At 42.0% G+C, this 14,491-nt stretch overlaps 1 protein-coding gene across 1 annotated transcript in view; it reads right to left on the bottom strand.

Moving 5' to 3' along the window:
• Positions 1 to 539: 539 nt before the first annotated feature.
• The window catches only part of GABRA4 (gamma-aminobutyric acid type A receptor subunit alpha4), a 45,563-nt gene continuing 31,611 nt past the window's right edge, over positions 540 to 14,491 (bottom strand). Inside the window, exon 9 of the mRNA XM_037383892.1 lies at positions 540 to 8,095. Coding sequence (XP_037239789.1) covers positions 7,562 to 8,095 — 534 coding nt within the window. The 3' untranslated portion in view covers positions 540 to 7,561. The remainder of the gene's footprint in view (positions 8,096 to 14,491) is intronic.

Genomic DNA, 14,491 nt, shown 5'->3' with positions numbered 1-14,491 from the left:
TCTTTTTCTCTCTCCAAATAACTTTCTTGATTTGGGCTCCTTCATAAATTCTGACCTGTTTATCCTTTTTTCCCATTATTTGTCACTGACGCAATTCACAAAATCACCTTTGTGGAGCAAAAACGACTACAGAGGGCACCTGAGGTGCAAAAACAAACCTGAGTGTGCTCTGTTTTAATGCCAGTGGAGGGAGGATAAGAATCCTCAGGCTGTGGTTTCACACCACAGCTTTAACCCAGCTCAAAACATCAGTCCCATCCTCCTCACCACCTCCTTTGTACCAGCACTAAGACGGAACCAGATCAGAGAACGGATCCCACTGGCTACAAACCAGCCAACAGACAAGAAAAACTGGGTTTTAGCTAGACAACTTATTTCAGCCAGCTCACCACAACCACACAAATACTGCTCCCCACACAAAGCCAGACAGCAAGGAAGAAGGCAGAAGCACTACATTCAGCAGTAATACAGTCTTAAAAAAAAAACCAACCCACCCCAACCCCAACAAACCACCCCCAAAACAAACAGAAAACCACAAAACAAAACAAAAAAAAAGAACCAAAACACTGACCCAAAAAAACCAACCTGGATTCTGCTTGTGGTCTGTCTGGTGCTGACTGCTTCAGAGGATGGCAGGACATAGCCAGCTCCAGTCCAGAAGCCTCTTAGAGTAAGTGTGCCCCGAGTCCTGACCTGCCCAACGTGCATTATGAGCCCTCCAAATACGGGTTAAATACTCAAGGCCAGGATTTTGCACAAGTGGATTTATTTCCACCATGAATGTGCCATTGGTATGGATCAGCAAAGGCATGCTTCTATGAGACAAAATTATATTTTCAGGTAATTCTAAAAGAACTCTGTTTATCTGAAACTTCTCAGATCTCCACCACTGACCTGGTGCCCGAGAATGTTGCCACAAATTAACAAAAAATGAAATACATATAAATACAGAATAATCTATTGATGACATTTTATTCATTTGATGACCTGGTCCATTCTAGCAGAACAAGAGATTTTCAAGCTTGCAAATGTAAAGCAGACTGTGAAGTTACTGTTAGTAATCAGGTTAACCATCCCATACTCCAAAAGCACTTTGAAGAAATACTTCTACATATTTTGGACTTCTGAGTCCTACAACATTGTGCATCTTTACTTACCATGGAGATAAGCCACCAGCACAAAATGATGAGGCAAGAGAAAGCAGTACTCAACTAAATTTTGTTACGCATCAAGCTCAGAAGTCCAGCTAAGTGCTTCATACTGTCACCTGCTTCTTCTACCAAACTCCAGTTAGGTTTCTTCCAAGGATGGAAACACATTCACAAACAACTATTGTTTCTTTAAATGCTTCTTTATGCCATCAGATCACCCTGAGAGTGCTATGTCAGTTAAAAGCAACATGGATATAACATTCACAAAAACACACAGACAATGTTGAAGGAGATCAACAAGACCACCAGCGAGAAGTAACCTAGATCTCTGGGCTAGCTGAGGGTTAACTAGTAATACTGTATTTTTCCTTGGGATCTTTTTCTTAAAAATAGCAATATGAAGATAACTTAAAAGAAAACAAACAAACAAAAGCCCCAAACAACAAAACTCTACCTCATAAGGTGCTTTCCATCCAGAAAACCAGTCTTTTAAAACAAGACTGCTTGCAAGTGCATCTTGAGCCTGCCTCCCTTACAATTCAGGGATTTCATATTATCTGAATGGATACATACAAATATATATATATATATAGAGAGAGAGAGGTATCCAGGCTGCGATCACATTAGTATTTTTAAATGTTAAAACTATGGTATTATTTAAAAAGAGCATTGAATAATTGATGGGAGTTTTTGATGGTTTTCTAAAAAGGGAATCTCCAAGGCTTTTTATTTTTGTTGCTGTTATTTTTAAAGAAGCTATCATGCTCTCAGTTTCTCTTGCACAAGAAAATGAAAATAGAATTATGACAAAAAAATGTAGTGAACTGCAGTGGATAGTAACTGGTTTACTTTGAAGTCCTTTCTAGTGGAATAACGCAAAAAGCATAAGGAAGTCTAAGAGATACTTGTAGATGCACTAAGTTACAGAGTAGAAGGCAGTCAATTCTGAAATAAATACCTACCACACTGTCTAATTCACATGAAAATAAAGTATTTTTTACAAATTCTACCAATTTTACAATAATTTCATTTTTTGTTCCCTCCAGCTAAGAACACAGTACATAGCATCAGCAAAGAGAGAATAATCTGTACTTCGCACTACCCTCACTTGCTTGGGATGTGGCAAAAACTTACTTTCAGAGTCTGATTTACTCAGAACATGCTGAAACTGCTCACCGCACTCATATTCTCCAAAAAAGCTACATCTTCACTCTGAGGAGACACCTACAAATGAAGACTGTACAAGTTAACTCATATCAGACTCTTTCAAAATGGTGCATTTTCCCTTCCAGTAAACCTCCGGTTTAAAGTGCACTGAAGTCAATGAAAAGCACATATTGATTTCAGTGGACACCAGTACAGGTCCTCACAACAATATATATATGATACTTACCTTCAAATCACATAGTAAAGGAAATATAAAGTCTTGGGAAAAAAAAAATATCAGGGGAGAAAAGATGCTGTTGTCACTTAACTGGTTTCTTTTTCCCCTGGATTTTTCCTTGTTTTGGGGGGTGGGGGCAGCTGCGATTAATACTGACCTCCATAAGGCTATTTACCTTTTGGATTTTCACTGAGTAAGAAATTTTATTTATAGAGTTTTGCTCCTCCAACTTTATGCTGTATTGGTTTATGCTTGTCAGACTCTGCATAGAAGTACCTCCTGTTCTCCCCACTCACTGACCATCCACAAACTTAATGCAACGTAGTTCTGCAGCTTTGCAATACTCCTACAGCCTTGGCCATCCTTGCCTTTATCCATATCATCTGTAAATACTATACTTCACCTAGATTTCTCAACACTGCAGTTGCCATTTTTTTGTTATTCAATGTCAGGATTAAATAAAACCAAGGACTCATTTCATCAGCTGTCTGTACTGCGGTTCACAACAGTGCTACCACACACCTACCCATTTTAGTGCAGCCAAGCCCTACTGGCAAGTCCCAGGAAGACAAGGAAATACCAAAATTTCTTTCCTCCTACATCTTTTGGGTCAAGCAAAAGTTCTGGAGGCCAGCGTCCAAAGTCTGTGATCTACTCTGCTTTCTAAATAGATCTCTTGGAAGCTTTTGGGATTTGGAGGGAGACTGTGCTACAGCAGAAACTGTGCTCTAGCTTCTCACATAGAGAAAGATTCTCTTAGGAAATCTGTAGCATTGATGGGAAAACATCCAAGGTGCCCAACATATGTGTCTTACACAACCTGTGTGGTCATTTCTTCCATTCTGGCCTTCCCTCCACTTCCAATAGCACAAGGGAGATCACAATGTTAGCTCTGGATAAACTAGATAAATGTACACTGTACGCTGTGATGTTCTCACATGGCACACAGACACTGTGCTACAGCATAAGGTACACGGGAGCCAAATGACATACAGAAGGTATGCAAGGAAATGGAAGGAGACAGAATTCTGTGTATACTGAAAAGCTGAGTTCATTCACTTTTCTGTAGAAATACTGGTTAAATCCTACTAAATACAGTTACTTTGTTTCCCCAATTTTTTGCAAGGTCCATCCTTGAATGATTAAAATTATGAGATGCCAAAGGCTATGCTTGAACACTGTAATCAGTAACTTTTAGCTGCTGTTAATAGAAAAGCTCTAATCACGTTCCCTATTAAATTATTTACCTCTTTCATTCAATTACCATATGGTCTGCTTGCCTGATCACAGGGTAATGTAGGGGGCATGACTAAACAGTTTACAAGGTCTACTTTTTTTCCCCTTAAAAGACACATGGGAGATAAAATGCGCCACCAACATCCATTTGATGGAGACGAGTCCATTTTAGAGGAAGAGAAACAGACTCAAGTTCCACAGGTGAGATGTAAGGGCTCAGGTCACCATGGAGAGCTGAGGTCTGGGTTTGTCATCTTGCCCTGGATTCGTTATTTTTGCAGTTTTAGTGGCACCTGTTAATATGGGCTGCTAAAAATTTGACATTGCTCGCAACTGACTATAGAATACACTTCTGTTCCTGTGAAGGAATCTGAACCAACCTTCCTGAACTGAGTTTTTAACTGGTTTTCTCAAATGACTGTGCTACTGGTTGGGGCTGCATCACGGCAATCTGTGGGAGTTCTGCTGTTGGTAACAATGTCTCCGAGGAAACAGCAGCCAGTGACGATCTAGCTCTGTTTCCTGGTGAGGTTTTTTGGCTTTCTATCCAGTTTCCTTTCCTGTTGATAGAGATGATTTATCTGAAGTGTTTGGTGAGTTTTAAATCACTACGTTACTGTCAAAAAAGGATTCTCTGACAAAGGCAAGTGGGGGGGAAGAAATTAAAAAAAAAACCTCCCGTAGAGTTCATCTCACTCAAATCCATCCCTAAAATAAGCCACTTGGTCACTGAAATGACACCTGCAACATTCATCCCTTGGGATTTTAGTCAGCAGCACTGAACATTTGGGCCACTATATTTAGCATACTCCTGCTTTTGTCTGTGCTTCTGAATTACACAGTATTCAGAACCTGCCAGTATTACTGAGTATACTGCAAGCTCTTTACTGCTTCTGATCACTCTACAAGGAAATTAAATATAATGAAAAACCACTGTTAACAACAAATTCCTATTTACTTGTCTGTAAGTACTTTGAAATGCTAGTTATGGTAATTTCTTCGTAGGCTATAACACAAAAATGTAGCACAGTGCAATAAATAAACCCTAGACTCATGATGAGACTTTTTTTTATATGTACGTCATTTTGAATGTAGGTAGGCATGCAAGTGTTGGAAGGTACTTCAGAAATAGGCTGACATATTAAAAATATTTTTTCCTGTGGTATCATTAAAATGTTTTTCCAAAATGGAAGCACAGAAATAAATATTTGGAATCTATTAATTTTTGCAATCCTTTTTTCCTCCTTATAAGTCTTCAAAATGAAACAGGAACTACAAATGAATCCAAAGACCACATTTAGATTGTTCTTGGTCAAATAGCCTGAACCAGCATTGATTCTACCAAACAATACACTGAAAAAGCTGGTTATACAATCAGTATTATGGGCATGGGTGGAAGGAAGAGACAGCTGTTTCTAGTGAATTGTTTAAAGCTCTGCCTGAGAGAAAACATCCTTGGTTTCCATCAGAGAGGAAAGCAAAGAGTAATTTCAGTAACTTCCAGTACAAACACTAGGTTCTCAACACAGAAGGCCATTATTCTTCATAGAAATATTTCATGATTTGTGCAGTTATGGTCAGTAATTGCCAGATTAGCTTTGTTACTTCTGGCTAAACAAAATAAACAAACAATCTCTTGTATATTATCTTCCATTCTGACAATCTGCAATGATGTGACCAAATTAGGGAAGAAACAACTACAGCAACTACAGATACATCCAAAGATGCAAACTACTGCAGTTCGACGTCTGGCATGGCTGCTCCATTTCCAGTTCTGTGCTATGGCATGCATAATGGTTTTCTAGGGAGTGTCGTAATCTCAGGCTTCCAGATGTGAAAGGCAAAAAGGAAAGGATGATACGTGGCCTTCTGAGATAAAACTGAAGTAACAAAAGACTAAGGTAACTGTTTATATCACTACATCATAATAAAGTCATATAAGACGTTCCCACATCCAGTGCATTCTATCACCAACATTCCAATGTTATACATGAAATAGCAGCCTGGGATCCATACTATATGCTGTAGTACACATCTGCAGCCTCCCAGGTCCTGTAAATTAAAAGGTCAGATTCTCAGCTATGAACTGGCTAAAAGAAAGAGGCACAAAGATACAGCCACAGTTTCACCATTACGAGGTATTTTTACTCTGATTCTTGTCCCAGCATAGTCTAGGGCAGCCTCATGTATACCCACAATTACCCCAGCACCTTGTGGTCTCCACCATTCACTTGATCATTACCTGGGTACAGAACCACTCAACATTCACCTGATCTGCCCGCCACAGCATAAAACTTTGATAACAGGCAATCAGTCTGCTATTCCAGTCAACTGAAGCTAAGGATTAGTCCAGAACCTCCAAAGGCACAGCCAGATCACAGCTGAGAATTTGGCTTTTGATTTTTACTTGTCACTTGCACAGAAATGTTAACCATTTGCCTAACCAGATGGATCTGTACAAACATTTTTAGAATTATTGCCAGTGTATCTTCCACCCATTCTGCTGAGAAGAACATCTCTGATCAAGATTTCTATCAGGTTTAAAGTATTCAGTTCTTTATTAAAGTTGCCTGCTTGCATATTGCAATTAGAGCTGGCAGGAAAAGCGCTTATTACGCCATAGTTTAAGAGAAACAAACAGATCATAAACAGAAACTTTTTTTTCCCCCAAGCTTCACCTAGAAACTTTCTTTTCTTAATTACGTCACAGCATTCCTTCACAAAAGGCTGTGTCATTCATTCATTCAAAGACGTGCCATAGCCACACTCTGAGCAGAGGAAATTTTGCTTTGCTGAGTTTTGAAGCCACTTTTAAAACAGTGTTGAAAATTTTTCTTGACACACACATTATATAAGGGAGAGAAATATGTGTTCAAATCAAATCAGAGGAGTGTGACTGAAAAATGGGAGAAGGGGGGGGCAAACCCCAAAGCATCCAAAGGAAAAACAACAAATTCAAATAAAAGGCTGAACATTGTGGGCCTAATCCTCATCTACCGCAACAGATGTAATTTAGAAATGAATCCACTCAAGCTGGTCAGCAAGGTCAAAAGGGAATCACAAAACTTAAGATCACCTTACCAAACAAAAATCTCCAATTTTGAGAATTACATCGGATTTCACATTTTACAAGGTTCGCTCATTCCTATTCCAGAGTGAGAATTTCCCAGGTTGCAACGCAAAATAATGCTTAGTAAAAATATATGGAGCTCTACAACTCCTTTGCATAACTTTTCTGGAGTTGCACTCTCCCAGGCTGGACTCCCTTTTCTTTTTCCACTGCTCATTTTCTTCCCCCCATTCTGCAAATTTTGATCTAGCAGGGCAAGACCCTCTCTAGCAAGCACTGTCAAAATGTTCAGGACACGGACCTTGCACTCCAAGAGTGCAATGCTGTCTCCAGATAGCAGTGCTGGGTGCCTCAGGGCTTTGTAATAATCAACGTGAGTATTCCTAGCAGTCAAGATGTGTTCCACTGCACAGCTATGCACCTCTGCCTTTGATTTGATTTGGTTTAGGTGTTCCTCCCAAAGGCAAGTTCTGTGTAGCCAGAGCAGCCTGTCTGAAAAGAGTGATCGTTCACTGCCAGCTGAAGGGAGGAAGACCAATCTGTTACCCGTTACTCTTGTTAGGAGTTAACTAATTATCCCCAATAACTCCAGCCTTTACAATGGGAAAGTAGCACACAGCTTTTATAAATAAGAATTACTGACCTTTTTAAATAGTTTCAAAAGAAGAAACTCTGCATCAGATGTGAGTATAATTTAGGAACTACTACATAGCAGCAAAACTACATTAGACTTTCTGATTTTTCCATGGTATCCTTGGATAGATACACCACCCAGTAGACCATGTTAAATGCTCCAAAGGTAACAGGAAATAAAATGCGTGCATATTTGTCTATCTTACTCGTGCCAGAGTGGGAGGCGGGGGGAGCAGGTGGTGTGACAGCAGATGGCTTTGCAGATGCTCCTAATGTGTTAGGTGAGGTGGTCTGAATCTGCTCCAGTCTAGATCCAAGCAAGTGCTGAATGGAAGGGGATCCAGCTGTGGCATGCTGGGATACAAATCCAGTTAAAATTGGGGTAGAAGGAGGAGCTGGAGGGGTAGCTCTTGCAGAAGATAAAGTCTCTGATGCATTGATGCGTGTGAAAGGGTTGGGACTTGATGCAGAAAGGGAGTGGGGTGTAATGTCAGAAGACCCCTGAGCTACAGAGGGAGGGTGGATGGAGCTGTGCCTTGTGTCAATTCGGCTCCCACCATCACCTTCGGACTGTACTGTGGCATTCGTTCTTTTCCTCACATTTGAATTGGCATCTGTACTCTGCAAAGTTACAAAAGAATACTAGTCATTCCTAAAATAAAGATTTAAACAGAAGCAATGGCAACTTTATAATCAAGCATTATCAGAGTAATAATCATAAATATAACCAGTAGCTTGATCCTGAAGCACAAATATACCATGTGCTCATGAAAATAGATTTAAAAGCATAGAAAGTGATAAAGAAAGAGTTCCTTTTACCTGTGGCTGGAACACTAGGGTGAACGCATCTGACATACCACATTCCATGTGATGTGGTGCCTATGTAAACTTAATACCATGAGGCTAAGGATTCTTGCGTTTGAGTCAGGGTCTTTTTTCCAGGCTCACGCTCAAAACAAAATTTTCTGATGTTTACCTATTTCTTTGATGATACAGAAACATTCTGGATGCAACTTACCAGCCATGATGGTTTACTTCTGCTTTGTAACTCCAGAAAAATAACTACCATATATTAGGAACTGTAGTCTGTCTTCTAGAGTACATGCTATTAAAACGCAAGTATTTAACCAAACCAAGTTACCATGTTGCTGCTCTTTCATAAATAAAGGCAGTGCTTTTTCACATCAACTGTGGACAATAAATTCACCAGCTGCAATTGAACCAGTGAATAAATCAGTCTTTCATCAACTAGTTTTTTCCATTAATTAACTAAGAAAAGTGGTGACTTCTCTGTCACTTGATGTCTTCAGGCAAGTCTGGATGTCTTTCTGAAAGAGATACTTCAGCCAAATAGTACTTATTAGGCCGGATGAGATACTGAAATACAGATAAGGAAGTTCAGATGGTAAACCCAGCAGAGTTCAATATTTTACTGACTTCTGGGAGTGTACTGAGGCTCTGCCTTTCTTCTCTGCATTTAAGAGGAAGCCTGATACCTCCTGAACCTCCTCCTGGAAAGGTGACTGAAGAACAGACTTTTGAACCTTCAGCCCTGCGCCTAAAGTATAGTATAAAACACATTACATTTTAGGTATAATATGGGAATATTTTTTGTGCAAAGACTCACTGCTTTCTAAAAGACAAAGATTTAATGGCAGACAGTGTACATGTACTCAACAGCAGCAATACAGGTCTAAACATAGGCAAGACCAAACAATCACTTGTTATATATCAAAAATCATGTTCTGCACCTCTCCAATAATCCTGTTCCCAAGCACTGCCCTGCACCACACCTGCTGTGCCTTTGGCTCTCCTTCCCTTCACCCCACCAGAGAACCCTGCCAAAGCTCACAGCACAAGGAAAAGGGAAAGTGGGCAGCAATCTCTCTTCCCTCCTCCATCCAACAACAATTCTCTCCAGCTTAGTGCCAGAGCAGTAACACAGAACAACTCAGGTGTCGTTCAAGGTACTATTACCTTGAGCAGTAAGAAGAGTAACAACCACCTCTGCTGCATCACTTGTGCTTAGCAGTTTTACTCAAGGAAACAGAGAAGTAGGAGCTAAAATATAATCTGAAAAAAATGTTTAAAAAAATAAATAATCAAATCCCTTGACATCCCCAGTACTCCCATCAGAGCCAGAATGCTGGTCCCAAATCCTGTTAATTGCAATACGAATCATTCATCGGCAATATGCTGGCCTGAATTTATCTGAAGCCATCATAGCTATATGCCAGTTTGTGGCTGATGTATTTGCCATCTCATGGTTGATATATCAAAGAATCCCTCTTATGTTTCACAGTTTTCCTTCCTGCATAGAAGCGTGTCAATCCCTTTTATTTTTATGCATCTGCAATCCAAACAAGCAGAGGACTGGAATAAACACCAGAGGAAACTGGTATTTCCTGAAAGAAACACTAATTGTACTGTTTGAAAGCTAAGAAGCCTCAGTCACTCTTTGGGAAGTGCAGAAGTACACACAGGTGTGCAATTTGGATACTTTCACACTAGGGTTGTCAATGACACAGGAATAATAAAGCAGTTTTCAAGACTTTAAAATTGAAATTATAAAGTACAATCGGGACAGGAGTGCATTTACTAGAGACCTGGTAATACCTGACTGAGTATCACACATTACTTGGAGGCTTGCAAAGTTAAACAGATGCAAGTCATCAACATTCACTGTCCGAAACAATAGCTGTGTGCTGTGGAGAAGCTAGCGCTAGAGTCATCGAGACGAAGTGAGTTTTATATTATACATGCAGACCCTTGGACAACTGGGCTTTACTTAAGATTCTCCCATCATAACGCTCTCAAGCAGTGCCTGGGGACCCAAAGCCCAGTTGCTGGGACAGGGGTTGCAAAGTAGAGCTGCACTGGAACTGAGACACGTCTCACTTCCCTTCCGCTCTACGCCCATACCAGACCAGTAGCTTAGAGGCAGTGCTGCTGGAGAATGAATTACCACGTCTTCAATCACTCCACACACAACCATGAAAGAATGGTCCCAAGACTGTAACAGCGAAAGGCACAATTTAACATTCCTGCTCGCTTGTACTGTCACCTGTTTTCAACAGCCACCTCAGTATCCTTTCCTTCTGTGCACTGTTAACCACAGATGCTGGCAGGACAGGCAGCTAACAGCCAGGCTCCTTCTCACATTCCAGTCATCTCCATCCCATTTGTGGGAACAAGTTCCCATCAATACGTCTGCATAATACCTGCTCTTCCTTCCCACTTTGGCTGTTGTCTAAGTGACCAAATAAGACCTGTTGCTATTTCATCCACTACTCATGACCTATTACAACATTTATTCTAGAATAAAGTTATCTATACTATTTCAATTGGTCAAAACGCATAATTATTTAAAAGTCTACTGGGCATTCTCTTTCTTGGCACTGATACACAACACTTCCAGTACTTCAGCAACCTTAATTTTGGAGAGAAACCCGGTTCCCTCATGCATGTTACAACATACATGTAAAACCCAAATAGGTGACACTGTAAGATATCACAACATAGAACTGCATAACAAGCCCCAAAAATATGGGTACATTTTTTGTTAATTCTCTGTAAATGACCTTCCAAGAGCTTTGTGCATGGAAATTAGAAATGGTAGTTCTAACGTGCTCTACAGACAACACATCCCTGAAAACTGGTCGTTCTTGCATAATGTCATCGTTTGGATTTGTGTTCTTGAATTGAACCTTGTCCTTGAAATGTACTGAAACAAGCACGTTCCATGGAGGGAGATGTTACATTACACACAGAAAGGCAGGGGCTTTGGCCACTGGCAGGGCAGCCTGTTAACCATTAATATGCACTCTAACAGTGCTGGGAGCAACTTAAATACGAGAGACAGAAAGTCTCCTGGGTCAGTGCTTAGCTCCAATGTCCCAGAAGCCGTGTCTAAGGGGAACGAATTCCCACTCCTGTCCCCAGTAGGTTTTGCAGAATCAGTACACAGCAGCAAAACAAGAGGCAGGCAGCCCGTCTCACTGCCTCCTTTTTTAACATGGCAGCTGTACCCCTGAGTGGTAAGCACCCAGCTCTGTGCCCCGTCAAAGCTGAGCAGAACGCGCACTCATTGCCAGGGTGGCCTTGCCAGCACATTGGCCACCGCCTCCACTCATATATCCCTTTCTTGCACATGCCTTACTCAAGACTATACCATGACAATAACTCATTCTCCTCCTTCAAAGAATTGGGGAGTGTCTCCTTTTTGGTTTCCCCAGTTGAAAAGTTTTTAGCGAAAACTCCAGTTATTGGTTGCATACATATGACCCCTATATATTCCTCTATTCATCACAAAGATAACTCATTTCTTCCTACATTAGTCTATCCTTCCTCTGTACTGATGCTCTCTCACAACTGTACATCATCTGAAGATTAGTGCCAAGGTCACTAATAAAAATACCAAGCAAGGCTGATTCCACAGCCAAGCCTTAATGAACCAAATTCTGCCAACATCAGCAGAAGTCAGGTTAACCACTGCATTGTGAAACACAGTAAAATGCAACATTCAGTTTGTACTAAGCAAAACATTCCACAGACATTTCAGCTATGCTGCATATCCCTAGTAAAAGGATATCATGATAATGACAATGTGACCAACAAAATGATATACATATGTAAAGCACTTGCTGTCTCCCAAAATTATTTTACTTAGTCTTTTTAAAATGAAGAGCAAGAAACACAAACCTTCTACCTATCAGCAGCTTTTCATTTGGAGGTGTTGTGTTGAGTCTGGGTGGCAGGGTTTGGTAGCCGGGGGGCTACAGCGGTGGCTTCTGTGAGACGCTGCCAGCAGCTGCCCCTGTGCCCGATGGAGCCAGTGCCAGTGCTCCGGGACGGACCCGCCGCTGGCCGAGCCCGAGCCCATCGGTGACGGTGGTAGCGCCTCTGGGACAGCGTATGTAGAGATGGGGGAAAGCTGCTGCACAACAGCAACTGCAGCCAAAGTGGGGAGGAGGCTGTGTGAGAGCAACAGCCCTGCAGCCCCCGGGTCAGGGCAGGAGGGGCAGGGGGGCTCCAGGCGCCAGAGCAGGGGTTCCCCCCCAGCCCATGCTGAAGCCCACGGTGGGGCAGGCTGTGCCCCTCGGCCCATGGAGGCTGACGGTGGGGCAGATACCCACCTGCAGCCCGGGGAGGGACCCACACCAGAGCAGGTGGGTGCCTGAAGGAGGCTGTGACCCCGTGGGAAGCCTGTGCTGGAGCAGGGGCCTGGCAGGGCCTGCGGATCCATGGAGAGAGGAGCCCAGGCTGGAGCAGGGTTGCTGGCAGGGCTTGTGACCTGTGGGGGACCCACGCTGGAGCTGCCTGTTCCTGAAGGACTGTACCCCGTGGGAGGGACTACCCGCACTGCAGCAGTTTGTGAAGAACTGCAGCCTGTGGGAAGGACTCCTGTGGGAAAAGTTCACGGAGAACTGTCTGCTGTGGGAGGGACCCCATGCTGGAGCTGGGGCAGAGTGTGAGGAGCCTCCCCATGAGGAGGAAGGGGCAGCAGAGACAGCGTGTGAGGGACTGACCACAGCCCCTGTTCCCTGTCCCTCTGTGCCGCTGGGGGGGGAGAAGGTAGAGAAAATCAGAGTGAAGTTAAGCCCGGGAAGAAAGGAGGGGTGAGGGGAAGGTGTTTTTAAGATTTGGCTTCATTTTCTGATTACCCTACTCTGATTTGATTGGCAATAAATTGATTTTCCCCAAGTTGAGCCTGTTTTGCCCATGACAGTAATTGCCAAGTGATCTCCCTGCCCTTATCTCAGCCCATGAGCCCTTCATGGTATTTTCTCTCCTCTGTCCAGCTGAGGAGGGGAGTGATCGAGTGGCTTTGGTGGGCACCTGGCATCCAGTCAGGGTCAACCCACCACAGGCACAAAAACAAGAAATAAAAACATGAAAATCAAATGGAAACCAAACTGAAATTCAACCTAATAAATGAAGGAATTATCCAAGTAAAGATTCCTTTCTGAGGGCAAGTCAGGAAACCACTCAATTATCCTGAGCCAACAGAGAGCTGCTATGCTAGTCCAGATGGGGCTCCACAGGAAATACTGAGTTCACATTTTTTACGTTCTCACTCTAGATTGAGAAAGAATTTAATTTTCTAGAGGCATTTCAGTGGGATTTTGGGGAGACATTTAAAATGGTGTAGCTCAGGAATGCAGAATGGGAGCCTGGAAGCTACCATAAAATGCAGTATATTATCGCATGCAACACCAGCCTTAATAGATTTGATAAAGATTGCCTTTCTCTAAGTACAACTTGCTGCTTACATAAATAATGCCTCACCCTTCCTTTGAAATAGTCTATCATTGTGACTTGGTCTGACTAACTCCACACTTCACAACCACTACCAAACCAGAATTTGTAAGTACTTTGCTTTGCTGTATCCTCCTGCAAGAGGAAACCTTCTTGCTACTAATGTTGTTGGGAGAATTCAGCCCCTGAGCCTTAACTAGCAGGAACACTATGAATGAGAATTTCAAATCCTGGGTGATCTGAGAGCACAGTTCCTGTCCATGCATAAACCAAGTCCCCACAGCTCTGATAATAATATAAAAATACATACATTTTGTTATAATCGTAGGAAAACTTCATTAGATAAAGCTCAGTGGTTGGCTGGGATAAATTAATGCCAAGAATCTACAGCACCAACCTCCAATTTGATTTTTAATTAGGATTGCCAAAAGTGAAAACTAAGTTTCAGCCTCCATGCAACTTCAAACATTTATCACCAAGACTTTAAAACATACAAGATGCCAGAGGCAGAGAGGTGACTGCACTAAAAAATCCAAGGAATTGACCAAACATAGGGAAATGCAGACTCCAGTCTTTTTCAAAGAGGTGGATAATCACTCCTCCTTTCTACCCAAATGAATATTTCATTAGTCCATACAAACTAAAAAAAAACCCAAAAACAAAAAAAAACAAACGCACCAACACTCAAGTAAGAGAGATTTAGAAAGCTCCCACCCTACGCATAAACATACTTTACTGGGGAGGTGGGGGGCCGTAGGA

The sequence above is a fragment of the Falco rusticolus genome, chromosome 1 (assembly GCF_015220075.1).
Source record: "Falco rusticolus isolate bFalRus1 chromosome 1, bFalRus1.pri, whole genome shotgun sequence".
NCBI lineage: Eukaryota > Metazoa > Chordata > Aves > Falconiformes > Falconidae > Falco > Falco rusticolus.
This window is presented reverse-complemented; position numbering and strand designations above follow the sequence as displayed.